The sequence below is a fragment of the Epinephelus moara genome, chromosome 21 (assembly GCF_006386435.1).
Source record: "Epinephelus moara isolate mb chromosome 21, YSFRI_EMoa_1.0, whole genome shotgun sequence".
NCBI lineage: Eukaryota > Metazoa > Chordata > Actinopteri > Perciformes > Serranidae > Epinephelus > Epinephelus moara.
In genome coordinates, this window is record NC_065526.1 from 33,570,913 (window position 1) to 33,587,504 (window position 16,592).

The 16,592-nt window shown below is 39.9% G+C and overlaps 1 protein-coding gene across 3 annotated transcripts in view; it reads right to left on the reverse strand.

Annotated features, from left to right (window-relative positions):
- The window catches only part of astn1 (astrotactin 1), a 605,257-nt gene that overhangs the window by 8,930 nt on the left and 579,735 nt on the right, over positions 1-16,592 (reverse strand). For all 3 annotated transcript variants that reach the window (XM_050074592.1, XM_050074591.1, XM_050074590.1), the window contains exon 23: positions 14,054-14,237. In XM_050074592.1, the coding sequence (XP_049930549.1) occupies positions 14,054-14,237 (184 nt within the window). The remainder of the gene's footprint in view (positions 1-14,053; positions 14,238-16,592) is intronic.

The window sequence follows — 16,592 nt, forward strand, 5'->3', positions numbered from 1 at the left end:
GGCACAACATGCAGCCAGGGGCTGTAGGCGGGAGTCGAACCTGCGGCCGCTACAGCTCATACATTTCCTTCATACATGGGACGCCTACTCCACCCAGTAAGCCCCCCCCCCCCCGGTAGCTCGGAATTTTAACTCAACAGCAGCCTTTATGGCAGCAAGTCCGCAACCTGATAGCAAACTCACGCTAGCTGCATGCTTCTGGCAATGAGCTCACGTCTGCAAACCTCTAGTCTCAGCACGCGCCTGTTGTGTGGCTCTTGTTGATGACTCTCTCTTGGGTCTCTGGGTCTTTGGTCTACACTTCCTCCCTCTGTACATGAAGCCAAAATATCCCAGATATGGGTGCTACCATTTTGCGCTTGCGACCTCATTTGGAACCAGTGTCTGTGGAATAGTGATCAATAAGTGAAGCCCCTTTGACCACTGAAATCTAATCAGTTCATCAGTGAGTCCATGAAGTTTGTGCCAAATTTGAAGAAACTCCCTCAAGGTGTTCTTGAGATATCGTGTTCGCAAAAATCAGATGGACAGAAAAGCAGAAAACCTGAAAGCATAATGCCTCTGGCCCCGGCTCTCACCCAGTGGAGGCATAAAAAGCACACGTGCTATTCAGTGGTGACAGATAGCCACTATCGGCTTTCTTCTTCTTTCTCTACTCTACCCACAGAGCCCACTCCCAGTGATGGAGATCAATGATAACAAAGAGCATGTACACATGCAGTGAGGAGATTGCGTGTTGGTTGCTGCAAGGAGCATGCTGGAACACCGACTCGGTAATGTTCATTACAGAACTATACAGATTGAAAGTTTGCAAACATTAGCCACCGCTAGCTACTGATCATACCAGACCAAGTATGGCTGTAGCAGCAAAACTACGAAGTGTATCACACTGATTAATGGTGCGTTCTATTGCTCATGAACTTTCCATTTGTAAGAGGAAGGATGTTTTTTTCTTCTTTCAGAAGTTAGATTAGGTTTAAAGGTAAAAATATTAGTCTGATTTAAGGTAGGAGGTCTGAAACTAGACACACAAGCGCTAATAACTATGTTGGCATGTTCAATTATACTTGCAATGCTTAAACACAAGAGAGTATATCACTACATAATGTAATAAGTTACACATGGTCCGTTGTGGATTGATTTGCAGTTTCTCCAGATCCGGATCTTGATCCTACAAAAAACCAACCATCAAAAGTAAGTAAGAAAAGATGTTTTTTTATTTATATCTTGTGTGTCCCAGTCTCTGTGGCGAAGGAATATCCTCTTGTCGAACACCCAATCAAATAAAGTCTCTTTTTATATTTGAGATTTTGTCGATAAGCCGCAATTCTTTGGTGTTTTGAACTTAAAGTTGGCACTGACCGACACGCTGTAACAATACAGACAGTGTGTGGTCTGTGGCTTCTACAGTATTTCATCTACTGACTCCAAATCAAATGCTGTTCTGTAAACATATAGCACATCACCATATTTCCTGGTATGTGTTAGTGTTATTTCTGGAAAATGACTGTATTCTGTATGCCACAATAGGCCACAATTCCTTTCAAATAGGCAAAAAACGTTTAGTCCAACATATTTCTGTGTTGTTTTTGGCATTCCTCTCTAATTTGCAAACTATTTTACATGTAGAGATACATGAGAAGTGACATCCTCTTTGCAGTTACCTGGCTATTACAAGTACTTTGCATATGTTATTGAGTTGTTTTTGGAATCAGAGAGTATTTTGAATGTTATATGTACACATGGGGATGCTCAGCAGGACAGCATCCCCTTTGCATATGCACAAGGACAAAGCTATTACAGCAACTTCTACAGGCTCAGTTAATGCTTCTGCTCTGGAAACTGCAGAGAAAGAAATAACAATTCTAATGATGTCAGTCTTCTCGGTCAGCCTGTCTACAGACAGGAACGCTTGTGTTGGTACTGGTGCTGTGCTGCCATACTGTCATTCATATCATTTTTCTGAAACCTCTTTATGTTCCCAATATTTTGCCACAGATTTCAGTGGTTTGAGGAAGTCGGGATATTTATTTGCTTTAAATAAAGAAAAAAAATGTGGTTTGTTATGCTTTCATTTTTTTAGGAGAGCAGAGGAACGTTTCACAGGTTCCAAATAGCAACGGTTGTCACCATAAATCCCTGTGCATGTATAGGAGTGGAAAATGGTCTCCAAGATAAAGCATGAGTGCCCCTTAAGGAGAATATCTTGCCCCAAACTCTTGTGTGGTTTTGACTGTGCACATGCAAGCAGGCATGTAGAGGCATGTACATAGTAATGTGCAATACACATATACTGTATACATACAGACCTGCTCACACTTGCATTGGCAAATTTGCATCCGCACATGCACACACTAACACACACAAAAACACTTAAAAGTGTCAGTCAAAACAAAAAACCCACCAAACCTGATATGCACAAATCATTTTCAAAAATACAGACCCGATTAGAAAAAAGACTGAGAATACTCAGACCTAAACTAAAATCTACCCAAACAGACAACTGCAAGACATTTGTCTCTTGTAATGATTATGATGTCCCATGTGGTCAGAGAACATAGCCAGTCTATTTGGGTCCAACCTAACAGACATACTAAAACACAGATCCAAGATCTGCAACAATAGAACTGGACCCTGCTCAACCCAAGCAGACTGATTGTAATTTTGCTTTCCTGTCATCTCCCTTCTGATGGCTGTTCAATAAAGGAAAAAAATCGCTAAAATTAACCCTGTCTCCTAAGAATGATGTTTAAAGGGGATGTACTGTGCTCATAGTCAGATTCATAGTATTCTGAGGTTCTACTAGAACATGTTTATGTGCTGTAATGTTAAAAAAACAAACAAACTGATTTTTCTCATACTGTCTGTGCTGAAACATCTGCATTCACCGTCACTGAACGAGATGCTCTGTCTCTTTAAGCCCCCCTCCTAAAAGACCTAGGTTGCTCTGAATGGCCAGCGTTTCCTCTTCTCTGCACCATAACTGAAGGCGATGGAATGACTGTAACAGTGTGTATCGCCATTTTCTACCATGAAAAATCACCAATAAGAGCTTTTAAACCAAAATCTTCAAAATTCCACATTTTCCAGGAGGAATGTCATCAAAACCAGGGAGAACTTTAAAAAAAATACTGGCGACAAAGTTTTGATATTTCCGTGACGTTAGCATGTAGCTTAATGTAGCAGTGTACTTGCAGCCAGGGGAATTACTGTAATGAATAGATAATAGTGGCACTTTCTATTACAAAAAACTCACCAAGAAAAGCTTTAAAATCAAAATCTACCAGCAGTAACATGATCCACAATCTGGGAGAAATTAACAACAGTGGCAACCTGTACATGTTTCCCTGATGTTAGCATGGTGCTTCATGTAGCAGTGTACCTGCAGCCAGGGAATGACGGTAACAGATAATAGCGGCACTTTCTCCCAGTAAAAATTACCAATAAAAGCTTGTAAATACAACTGGACATGGTAGTTTTCTGTGGCATTGTAGGCTACATAATGTAGAATTTGCAGTAGTGTGTGAGCAGATGATCATATAACGAAATCCATTCCGAGCTGACGTCAGCTCTTCTCTCCTCTTCTCCTCTCTTTGGTAGTTGTGGTGATTTCGTACAATATTGGGTGTCAGAGACCAAATTGATAAAATGTTCCCCAGCTAGATATGACCTGGAGTTATGACTTCAATTGAAACAAAGGATTTCATTGGTCAAACCTATATTTCTTAAGGCAGAAATCTGCAGAAATTGAGGTTTATCCAAATCATTTTTCTCCCATACAAATCCACAAAATCTGTCTTTCTTAAATTTCCTTGCAATTTTTTGGACAAAAATTCATTTTGTGGTGTGCTCAGCTTTTAAAAAGCTGGAATCTGAGAATTTCCACTTTATTTCTTGAAAACTTTCTAAGAAAATATTAATCAAAACCACCTCATTAATCCTTGCAGCTCATGGTTGTTTTCTAGGTTTATAAACTGCATGGCTAAGGTGTCACTACTAATTGCTAAAAACCCTCAAGTCTCTCTGTATATTATATTTGACTAGAATCAGACAGAGCAGCACCTCCGATATTTCCTAGTGAGGACAGATGAGGTACTTTTAGTTGTTAAGTAAACTCATGATAACATTGTATGCTGATATTGATAATGGGATATTTTTACTGGGAATTTATATCAGAGTATGCAAATATTTTTATGTTTCTGTTCACCACTCAGTATCAACTAATAAATCACTGCTGGATGAACAGCTGAAAGGCACTTTTGCTTTGGCTGTGTGTATTTTTGTCCTTCTCTCAACTATAAAAAGTCAGAGAGCAAAGCAAACAGTCTGCTGTGATTATGATTATGATTTCCTGAGAGAAATTCCAACCATAACAATACTTATTATCGCAAGCACTCGTCTGATTAGAGAGACTGTCATATAAAAACAGAAAGAAAATAGGAAAAGATCAAATATATTTCAGTTCATCAAGGGGCACAGAGTCCAACCAAGGACACTGTCAGGACTGAAACGGCAGGGATGGAGGATTTTCTCTCAGCCCAGCCAAAACATCTAGCAGCCAAGCGGCGTGCCTGAAATGATGGGTACTCCCCTGGCGATGACAAGGTCTGGCCCTCGGGAGAAGAAGTGTCAAGGCTTGGAGAGACAGTCTTTCGGTTAGTTTATGGTTCGAGTTAAAACGTCACGCGATGTTGCATGAAAAAGGCAACAAAAATGTCCTCTGGAGGATGCCAAGGGGTCTCGTCAGTGAGATTTGATATGTTTCTACAAACAGCAGATCTGGATAACTGCTGCCACGAGAAAGATAAAGCCACATTTGTCCATTCATTTGTTTCCAGATATTGCTTACTTGGCTGATATGAGTTTACGTTGAGTCAGAGCCCGAACAGAGTTCTTGTTATCTGTGTTTTGACGAGCTAATGAAAATCTTATTCAGTCCTCATGGTTTGTGACAAGGAAACTGAGGAATTCTCTTCAGAAAACATTGAGCTGATTTGAGAAGATGAAACTGTGTGTGTGTCTGTGGCCTGTACATCCACAGTATGTGAAGGATGTATGTGTGTGTGTGTGTTAGAGGGGAGTCTGTCTGCTCTGTTGTTTACTGCCGGCAGTACCACAGATCTGTGTTGTTTGGGTGAGAGAGGTATATTCCTTCTCAAGTGGCCAAAGAAATGGTGATTTAAGAGCAAACCACAAACAAAGGGGAGTGAAAGAGGGGATGTTATGGAGAACAACCGTCTGGTCTCCAGGCAGATTTTGCTGTGGTGTTTGTTATTTAAAGGTTCCCTATGGAGTTTTAGACCTCTAGGAGCATTGACTGAGTCCCCATTTTGTTTATAAATACCACGTGCCAGCTGATTGGCCAACTGCAATTAGGCTGGTAATGTCACACGTCTTTGATGTCATCATTTATATGTTCAGTATGTAACTTTTCTAATGTTTGGTCTGAATCAGGTAAACTACTGTCTTAAAAGAATACATCACTTGCAAAATTGTCATTTGGATATTAATTTATCACCATGTTACGCTGAATTTGTTAAGAAAACTTTGTTTTTCCTGCATGTTTCCACAGAGAATGGAGAATCCAAAAAAGGCGAACATTCTTCATAAATAAAAGTTAATGGGGGACAGCAAAGGAGCATTTTTTTGCTAAAACTTTATGATTTAAAACCCTTTGGCCTATGAGGAGAGCTCCCTGAGTGTGCCTGAGCATGCGTGTGGGTACGAGCTCCACTTGAGCAGGGTTCAAAGGCATACATGTTCAGGCACCCTGCTCAGCTGTGCATGAGACTATTCATACTAATGTTTTAAATCTTAATGTCTTTGTAAAAATGCATGAGTTTGGGAAGTACTAAGCATATGGCATGGATAAATGAGACTGATTATACTGCACAAGTTATGTGACAGGTTGTAAACTGTTTATATAGTTTTGCTGTTGTCCATGTGTACTACAATTCATGAAAAATGTTTGCCTTTTTTGGATTCTCCGTTCAGTGCTGAGGCATGCAAGAAAAAAAGTTTTCTTCACAAATTCAATGCAACACAGTGAGAAGGGTTTTAGCGGCATAAGATTTTCACAGTACGATATCTGTCTCAGAAAATATTGCGGTATCACAGTATTATAGAATTATCATTATTAGTCAAAAGTCAAAATTACCCTTAAAGGAATAAAAACAGATGGCTTATTTTTGTTTGAACAAATGTTTTATTACTATAATTGAAACTTGAAACCATTTTTTAAAATGAAAGTTTGGGTTAAAAGTAAAATAAAGTTGAGATTGACCATAGCAACCCTATTTTTTTAAAGGGAGTTTCTGTACAAAGTCTCCCTTTTGAAAGTAACTAAAATAAATTTGAGATTCTCTGTCTTGTTGCAAATTTTTCAATATCGCAGATGAGCAAATGCACACAGTATGATAAATGTCAATTTTAATATTACAGTATACCTTTAAACCAGTATACCACTACAACCTTTATGGTGAGTAATTCATATACAAATGATCAATTTGCAGTTTACGTACTTCTTTAAGATTACATTTTCTAACAATCCAAAATGGTGGAAGGAATTACAGAAAATTAAAAGAATTTACATAAATCCACACAAAATACAATTAAAGATAGTAAGGTTCAAGGTCCAGTAATTTACGGTAATTCTACAATACAGGTTTGCGCAACGAAGTGCAAGTTGTAGTAGTTGTAGCCTTTGAGCTACACAAGAAACAAACAAACAAAAAGGTTTCATATTCATTTTAATTCTGTTAAGTTTTAGGGGTTAAGGGGTTATGGGTAAATTTGTTTATAATAAATAAGAATCAAACTTCTTCTATCACGGTATATGTAATGTTATATCATGGTAACGTATATATCATAATACAGTAAATTCAATTAATAAATGGTTTGAAATAATCTTACTTTATGTCATCACATTTGACAATTTTCTTCTTCTTCTTTGGAACTTCCGCACAAACAAAAAACAACAACCGTATCACATGAGACAACACAAACTAAAAACTCAAGATTCAAATCAGTAAAACTAAAATTCTTTCAAAGTGGAAGTTTTAAGGTTCCTGAGAACAATAATTTAAAGTGTTACAGGTTTCTGTATTGAGAATTACTTTACTCCCCTTCTCCATGTCTGCCCAAACCACATTATGTTGAGAGGCAGCTAGATTCACAAGATCACTCCAGAATCACAAGATCACATGAGAATCCAGCTTTGATTTGCTACATAGCCTGCCCTGAAAAGCATTCTAACAACCTGGTATTGGTAATACTTGCTAGAGTGGGCACGTTGTGGGTGAGGATCCACATCTGTCTGAAATATTGGGTGCTTTTAATTTAATTTGATTCAGATTCTAACATCCAGACTTTGTGGTTGTAGGTAATATTAAGAGGAGAAAATGTAGGAAGAAGACTAACAAAACCAAGATGAAGACATCACAGAACAGCAACAGAAACAACAAGGTTCCAGCACTGATGCTTGGAACCCTAATGATTTAGTGGGTGGAATAAACAGTAGTGTCTCGCCACATCCCCAGTGTTTACCAGCCTGACTACACTGTGAAACTTTATACCAACAAAACATTGGCTTAGAAAAATGTTTAAGGATACAATCTTTATCCTAATATGACCATGTTTATTCATGCTAAGACATGAATACAAGTGCAACTCTAGATCAGACTCCACTGTTAGAGTCAGCCTTTGTACAGCTGAATGACAATGATCAAACTGATCTTAGGTGCTTTTTGCAGAACCAGGCCAACATCAATACTGCGTGCTTGAAAAGTCAGGAACTCTGAGTGACCATTAAATGATATCAGTAGTATTTTTGTCCTGGCAGCCATTTATCTGCTGCATTTGTTTTTCCCAGCGGTCGAATAACGTCAGAGAAACAAAGTGTTTGACGCCGCGGGGAAGTTGTCAGCAAACTTAGACACACAGCAGTGGAGCTGTGAGGCCATTAACCTCTCTGACTGCTCGCTCGCTCAGTAACAATAGACAGCATACAGCCCCGCTTCGGCTTCAGAGTCTTTCCTCGCACCGAACCAGATACATAGGAAAGTCTAATGTTCATTTGATGACTTGGCTAAACAAAACATGTTTATACTTCCTTCCCCTGTTGCCAGGCCTCACCTTGAATGCACTTCTCTTCTGCTTTTCCAGCTCTGAGGTGCCTTTATTAACATTAATCACCCCTCCCTTTAACTAAATTGGGGGGCTGTTAATCTAAGTGTATTTTAATGGAACACTTCAGAAGCAACTCCCTCAATTACATCAACTCTTTCCAGCATGGTCCCTATTAAAAACAACCTTTCATTTAGGGCGGGGGGAACCCACAGACAGAGAGGGAAACAGAGAGAATTAAGGGAGCCTTGCTTAATCAGTTTCACCTGCCAAAGTGAAAGCATGTACCACAGACTGCCGTTTATAGGTATATTTTACATCAGACACATGGCTCTGTTTATAAAACATTAAGCTACAATTTTACATTATGGGTACTTATCCGGAGTTTGGGAGGAAATTTGGGGCCCTCCCTGGTTGTGCGTTACTAAATGGACCCGGTGATGTCACAGAGGTTAAGCTCACTCAGCTTACAGTCAGTTTGGATGAATTTCCCCCGTAACTCTAATTCACACAAACAACCTCCTACAATCAAAGACAGCACTTTGGAAGCTGGGAGTCAAACATCTGCCCACCTTTGAGAAACAAAATGAGAGTCGGACACCGCCGAGCTTTGGATGGGCTGATCCCGTGGAGACTTGGCTATGTGAGCCACTGTACGAAGTGTTTGTAATTGTGCTGGGAAAGAAGGCGTTTTGGAACAAATTACAGCAGTACTGACTGAATTGCGTGGTGTCATATTAACACCATTTGTAGCACACATCAGACGCAAGGCACAGTCAGGGTACAGTAGCAGAGGTGTGTCGATCTGGGAGTGAAAGTTATAAAATCGCTGCATTTCTAGAGAGTCAAGAAGGTGTGTGGGTCTTTACATAAGCCTCTTTCACACATAGTTCACAGTAAATTACTGTGATAACCTTTCAGGCATTGCTAGTGAGTTTAGCTATTTACACACAAGCACCACGTTGAGGAACATTTCACCCTTACACCTTTTCAGACATGCCATAGCAATACCAGAGTAGATTGGGAAAGGGACAGTCCAGCAGATGATGATGGCAGAAGAAGAAGAAAATGGGGCAAGGTCTGATATACATGTATGTGGCGGAAGATGTCTCTTATTTTCAGGAACAGGAGCTGTTTTTGTCCAGTGGCAATATAATGAATGTAATATTCAATATATTTGTGAGTCCAGTAATGCTTTTTGTGACCTATCTGGATGAGAAATAGCTCACGGATTCAAATGTCATCAGTGGAGTCGTGATTGGTTTGCTCACCCCATCTGGAAGCGTCTTTTGTCAGATGGACATAATCCTTTATGAGCTTGTCCCTGCAATGCTACTGCTTTCATTCACAACACTGCTGTACCACCATTGTTCCTGCAATGTTACTTGGTCTTGAGGTGGGAAATTAGTGCTACAAGTTTCCCTGAATATTGATCCCTTCTCCCATTCACACATAACCCAATGCGGCAAATGTTCCTGAACATTTTAGGGATAGACCACCAAGTGTGAAAAGTGCTTTAGAAAATATTAGGTACGGGTGTTTGTCATGCATGACACGCATGAGCAAGCATATTGCTCATGTTCTAAAATGAACTTTGGGCTAAATTTTACTTTGCAATGCACCACTTTCATTGGGTCGCCTCTGTGACTAGGTCAAACTTAACTAAAGTTGGCCCATTCAGGTAAAGCTCCTGAAGCTCAGTTGAACAGTCATGTAACAAATATGTGATCAAGCCTTGTAGTACATCATGTGCGGGTGTGTGTGATTTGCCCAGGGTCAAAAAAAGCAAGTATACTCAGTAAGAACGTTTTGTCAGATGGTCAAATCGAACCTTTCTGACAATTTCTGTAACTTTCCAAGTTTCTGTGACTGGCCATCTATGTGGAGGTTCAGATAGGATCCAGGGTTTGAATTCTTAACACAACAGCTTCTATCACTTTTCATGGGAACAACCAAGTGCACCACTATAAATGTCTTCCATCCAAAAAAGTAGCCCCATGACATCCAGTTTTTCACTGCACTTTCAAGTGTAGCTGTTTGGAACAGCCAGTAACACTTTTGATTGCAATGTGGTTGGAGAGCACGCAGCAAGAACTTGAGTTCTGATAGAGTATACTCTGGCCCTCAATCTGTCTCTCAATAGCTTCTTACTTCCTGAACCTGTACCTGTGGCACTCAGCCCCAAACCCATTCATTCTTATGAAGACATAAATTGTAAAAAATGGTCATAAATCTTTCATTTTTTTAAGAATGCTAAATAATTTCTGAAAACAGCTGCAAACATTGCTCAGAGGACAGGTGTATATGTTGGAGAACAGAATCAATACACATTTGATTCACTACAAGAGCATGTCCAGCAGAACAATGTATGCTGGATTGAATCAAAGTAAACTACAGAGGCTGTGTTCACTGCAGTGAAGGAACATGTCACCCAGTGCAACAGTGTGGCTCATTGATGCATTTTTAATTAGCTTCTGGACAACAATGGAGCTCTATAACACAGAGGAAGAGGATATATCAGGCTTTGATACACACATACACACACAGTACTTGTTTGTAGGCTACATCATTGTTGGTCTTTTAATGGGATTTGTGGTCAATAAGGAACATATGGAATATCAGAAGCCCTATCCTTTAAACCTGCCAGGCAGCTTAGTAATACAGGCTATGATTTGATCAGCACACATGATGTTATGAAGCAAGTCTTCTGCATCTAGTTGAGATTGTGAGTGAAGTCTGTAGCTGAAGCTGTAGCTTATATGGAATAGCAGGTACTTCAGCTGCCCTTACTACTTCTCATAAAATTATGCCTTGAAAATTTTGACCCTCTTGCTCATATATCCGTTACCTTGGAGACACAACAAAACATTATTCACCCAGTCAAAACACAGGTCAACCTGGGGTGCTCTGCTGTTGTTACTTTGCAACGTATGTAGTTTTAACTGAAACTTCTCCCATGTGCCAAGTGTGTAGCAGAACTATGGATGCTGATGCAAAAACACAAAAATGTGAATGGCCCTATCTAGAGGCAGTGTTTTATTTGTCCGTTCTGGGCTACTGTAGAAACAACATGGTGGATTCTGTGAAAGAGGACCTGCTCCATATGTAGATGTAAACGCCTCATTCTAAAGCAATGAAACATGGTTATGAATATCATTAGGGCTGTAGTCAACCAAAGAAAATGTTCGACTGAAGTCGTACATAATCTTCGACTAATCGATTAGTCGTGGAAAAAAAATAAATAAAATCTGCACGTTATTTTTACTTCTGCGGTGGCGTGTCTGTCACTCTGCAGTTACACCTCCAAAACGCTTGTCTGCGGTGGAGGACTCTGTTAAGTGCTGTAAAGTTTAGTTGATTCAAAACACACATTAAATATGGCTTAATAGAGACAATTTCAAACACAAGTACGCAAATTGGCTTCACTATAAATCGCAGCATTGACAGACAAACACTTATCCTTATCTGGACACATTTCCCCCACCAATACAAAGTGCTAATATATTAGCACAAGTCTATGGCATTTTACATTATGTAAATTAGCCTAGCTACTAGCGATCTTTTCCTCTTCTCATATAAAACCAGGGACAACAGCAACATTTAACAAAGGTAACAGCACTCAGTGTGGCTCCATTACAACTCACAAGATTCACCGACAAAACAACTGTCTTATACTAAAAACGTTTTCCAAGCAAATACAACATGCTAACATTATTAGCGCCAGCCTATGGCATTTTAAATAGTAGCCTATAAATTAGCCTGGCAGCTAGCGATCTTTCCCTTGTCTCATATAAAACCAGGGACAACAGCAACATTTAACAAAGGTAAGGGCACTCAATGTGGCTCCATTACAACTCACAAGATTCACTGACCAATCAACTGTCTTATACTAAACACGTTTTCCAAGCAAATACAACATGCTAACGTTATTAGCGCCAGCCTATGGCATTTTAAATTGTAGCCTATAAATTAGCCTAGCACTAACGATCTTTCCCTTGTCTCATATAAAACCAGGGACAACAGCAACATTTAACAAAGGTAAGGGCACTCAATTTGGCTCCATTACAACTCACAAGATTCACTGACAAATCAACTGTCTTATACTAAACACATTTTCCAAGCAAATACAACATGCTAACGTTATTAGCGCCAGCCTATGGCATTTTAAATTGTATAAATTAGCCTAGCGAAGAGCGGAGATTTCCTCTGCTCATATGAAGCCAGGATAAATCCTGAACTATAAATCCCTAAAGAATAAATCACACACAAGACTTAAAATGCTATTTCAGTGGAGGCTTTACTGTCTCAAACAATTTATTGTTTCTTTTCCGTGAAATACAAGTAAATACAAGCTTCCTTTCCACTGAGGGAAATGGTGTCAGTATACAGAAACTGACAGGAGGTCTGCGTCACTGCGATGCAGAGCGTAAGGGTGGGCGAGTTCAACATTGTGTAAACAAAGGGGGGGGGTTTGAAAATACCCCCATTTCACAGGTAACTTAGCCTGTCCCCCTGCCGCAGGAAATAATGGATTAATTCTGGAAAGCTATTGATGATGTAGCACTTTTCTCCTTATGAAAGTAACACGGCGATTATTCGACTAATGAGAATTTGGTCAGACAAGAGCATATCGACCAAATAATCGACCAGTCGACAGAGACTACAGCCCTAACTATCATATATCATTTCTGCCAATAAATGCCCCTAAATCCTACACACTGGACCTTTAAACAATTGATAGTCTGATTATTACTATTCGACTGCTCATCAGTCACTTGAGTAAACTGTCATCTGTCATTGCAGCCTCTGACAGCTGTCAACAAGCTGTCATCTGTCTGTGGTTCAGTTGATGTGACATACTGTATCTTCTGCTGAACATAAGACTGAGGGTCGGAACATTCCCAAAAAGCATGATGACTTGCATACTGCAAAATGTGATTAGATACAGTAGAACAGCCTGGTATTTTTGGCACACCGCATCTGACATACTATGTATTGGGACATACTAAATCTTCCTCTGGCATACTAATAGTATAGCAGTATGGGTACTGGAACACACAGTACAGTATGAGTCATCAGGATGGGAAGAGTTTTACATGACTAATGTGGGTAAAGTAATTATCAGTGGAGCCTATATGTCATTAGTCCAAATCTAGCATATGTTGTAGTAGCTAATCTAGTGTCCGGGTTTTCCTACATATTTGGCATTGCTGGTGACCATTTCATGTTTGAAAAGATCTTGTGCTCAAATTGTGTTGACAAGTGGTGTTCACACCAAACCAAGCCAGACTTTTGTCTAGTTGCCACTTTTCTTCAATCTTGCAGCCCGGCTGTACTGTTATTGTTCAATGTTCAGTATGACAGATTGCAATTTCTTGGTGGGAGGGCAACTCATAAACAGAGAAAGGGCACAAATGTGCACACAGACACACACACACAGACACACACACACACACACACAGACATACACACACATCTCTGTAATTTCAGAGACTGATTGCAGTGATCACAGTCAACACATTGTTAAAATGGCTCAGTCTTTTGGTATTCTGTAAAAGTGTGACTCAGGACAGAGCTGCAGGGCTGTCCTGAGTCAGTCTTGTATATGTTGGGTCCTTCTGATAAATTGACCATAAAGTTGATGATCAATTTACTGGAAGGAATGCATATTTCTGATCTGAGGTTACATATCAGAGGCGTGGGCACATCTGAAATACAAACTGAATTCCAAACATTTGACAGTCTTACTGTTTCTCTTGTTTTCCCTTTTAACCTACTGCAGTGTCAAAGCAAAATGTGCTTATAAGATGTCCAATCAATTTCCACCCTATATACATTTTTGATCTTTTATCTATTGTCTTTCTTTGAAAAACTCTGATCATTTTATTTTCAAGACACAAAAAGGGGGGTCAAATGATAAAAACTGTACCTGGGTCCCAGCTCGTCCTCACACCTCCAGGTGAATTCTCCAAAGCTCTCGTAGCGCTGGTTGTAGTGGTAGAGCACGCGGTGGAGCGTGGGAGCACCCAGGTCCATCAGAGTGTTGTAGGCCGTCTGCTGCTCCTTCCCACTGGTGTAACCATTGAACAGGTTGTAGATTTTATCGGCTATTTCTGGAAGGGTAAACACAATCATAGACAACTTCACATAGAATCATGGCAGCTATAAGTGAAAATGTGTATGAACAATTTTAATGTCAGTGTGTAGTCACAAAGGATATCAGTAATTAGCAACGTTTTTCGGTTTGTGTTGAATTCTCAGCTTTTTCTGGACATAGGTCTGCCGTGCTGCTGTCTGGGCTGTCCACACCAAGAATGATAACTATTACAGTAACTATAACAATTTCAATGTGAGCATACACACTGATGAACAATAACGTTCTGTAAACAATGGCGCCAAGCACATGCTATGTGCTCAAGCTGTGTCAATGGCCTGGAAAAATGGATGTAGAAAAACAAATCGAAAACCAGAGGGATATGGGTTCACAACATTCTTCAAAAAGTGGAAAGGAGTAAGGAGAATCTAACTCCGTGTTACGAGCTGCCCTCTTTGGAGACAAATTTTGTTCATCGTATGAGTCAGTATCAGTTTGATTGTATCTTGGTGAACGTCAAATAAAACCATCAGTAAGGACAAGACGAATTGTATCGGCGCCAAAGACCGTCAGCAGTTGTCTCATAAGAATATGGGACATTGAATTTGATGAATTTACCATTTATCAGACTACAACTGGGTCAAGAATTAGCTGGGAACTGCCCATTGGTCCAACAGCCCATTGGTCTGACATCCCATTGTTCCGACCATATTAAACCCATTGTTCCGAAGTCCCGTTGTTCCGAAATCATCATGATGCCCTGTGGTTAAGGTCTGATTAGGTTTAAGCACAAAAACCACTTGGTTAGGGTTAGGAAAAGATCATGGTGTGGGTTAAAATGAAAAAGAAAGTGGCAAACACATAAGCCGTGAGCCTGCTCCGCCTCAAGCCTTTCCCAGCTGACCCAGAGCCGGTCGCGGCACACCATCAAGGCAGAAATACGCCCGCCAGGAGCCATTCAGCACCGCGGACCATCGGACTAATGGGATGTCGGACCAATGACATGGACCCGAATTAGCTAACTAGCTCACCGCATGGTCCCTCCACCTCATTCCCCTCGGCTAGGACACTACTTGGCCGGTACATGGGCGGACAGCAGCTCCAGAGATGGACCTTCAGTATACTCTGGAGCTCCCCTGTCCATCTTAGCCATAAGTACATTTGAGCATGAGCCTAACGTGATGCTTTCTGCTACGTGGAACATGACACCATGTAAACTCAGATGAATTCTGATTGGTTGTTAGTGTTTCTGTCCTTCATCAAATTGCTCGATTAATCTTCCAGTTACTTACTCGACTGATCATACGGTCTGTAAAATGTCAGGAAAAAGTGCAAGATGCAGATCCACTTTTCATTAAGCCCAAGAGTATGTCCTAAAATGTCTTGTATGTCAGATCCACAGTCCAAAACCCAAAGATTCAGTTTACCATCATATAATAAAGAAAAGCAGCAATTCTTCACAATCGAGAAGCTGGAGACTTTTGACATTTTTGCTTGAACAATGACGATTAAATAATGACTCAATGATTATCAAAATAGTTGCTGATTACTTTACTGTCAATCAACAAATCAGTCACTGGACTAATCGCTGCAGCTCTAGAGACACTGTTAGGATTTTAAGTGCTACCTCCTTTTGGGGAAGAACTTTTCCCTAAAATAAATACTCCACCACACCAGAATTTCTGTAGAACAATAGAACAAATCTGTGGGGTCTCACCCTTCTATATTTCTACTGCAGCCCCACTTTGCAATTTAGATTATTAAGACAGATGTCACTCTACATGCGCATCTTGATTTTAATAACAAATTTTAATAAATAAATCATTAGCATATTCATCTAAAGCCAGAGTGAGTTGAAGTTTTTCTTCAGATGGGGAATTGTTTTATAATCACCTGTCCTGGTTAACAATGCCAGTAAAGTGTTCAAAACAGAGCCACGGAGTGGGCATATTGTATTTCACACCATTCATGTGTTTCCAGGCATTAAAATCAACAGCATGAGCCAGTAGTATCACACTTCACTGGTTGGAGCATTTTCGCAATGGCCGATTCAAATCAGAACCGGATCCGCAATAACATCTTTGCTATAAATCTCTCTCTAGTACACTGAGTGGCAAAACATTTCAACTTTCAGTCTTCTTTAATTTTTTACTATATGGAATAACATTTTTTTATAGTCAATATCCTCATGGAATAGTAGTTTAGTGTCTATAAACAGTCCTACTCCAGAGAGGAAAACTACCTCTCTGTGACTTTATGACTCGCTCTATGAACTGATCTTTAACATCTGTTTTGTGAGGTCTTGAATTATACCTGCAAACAGAAAGAGCAAATGTCTGTCCTTTGAATCAGCTATACTTATATCTGGTTACTA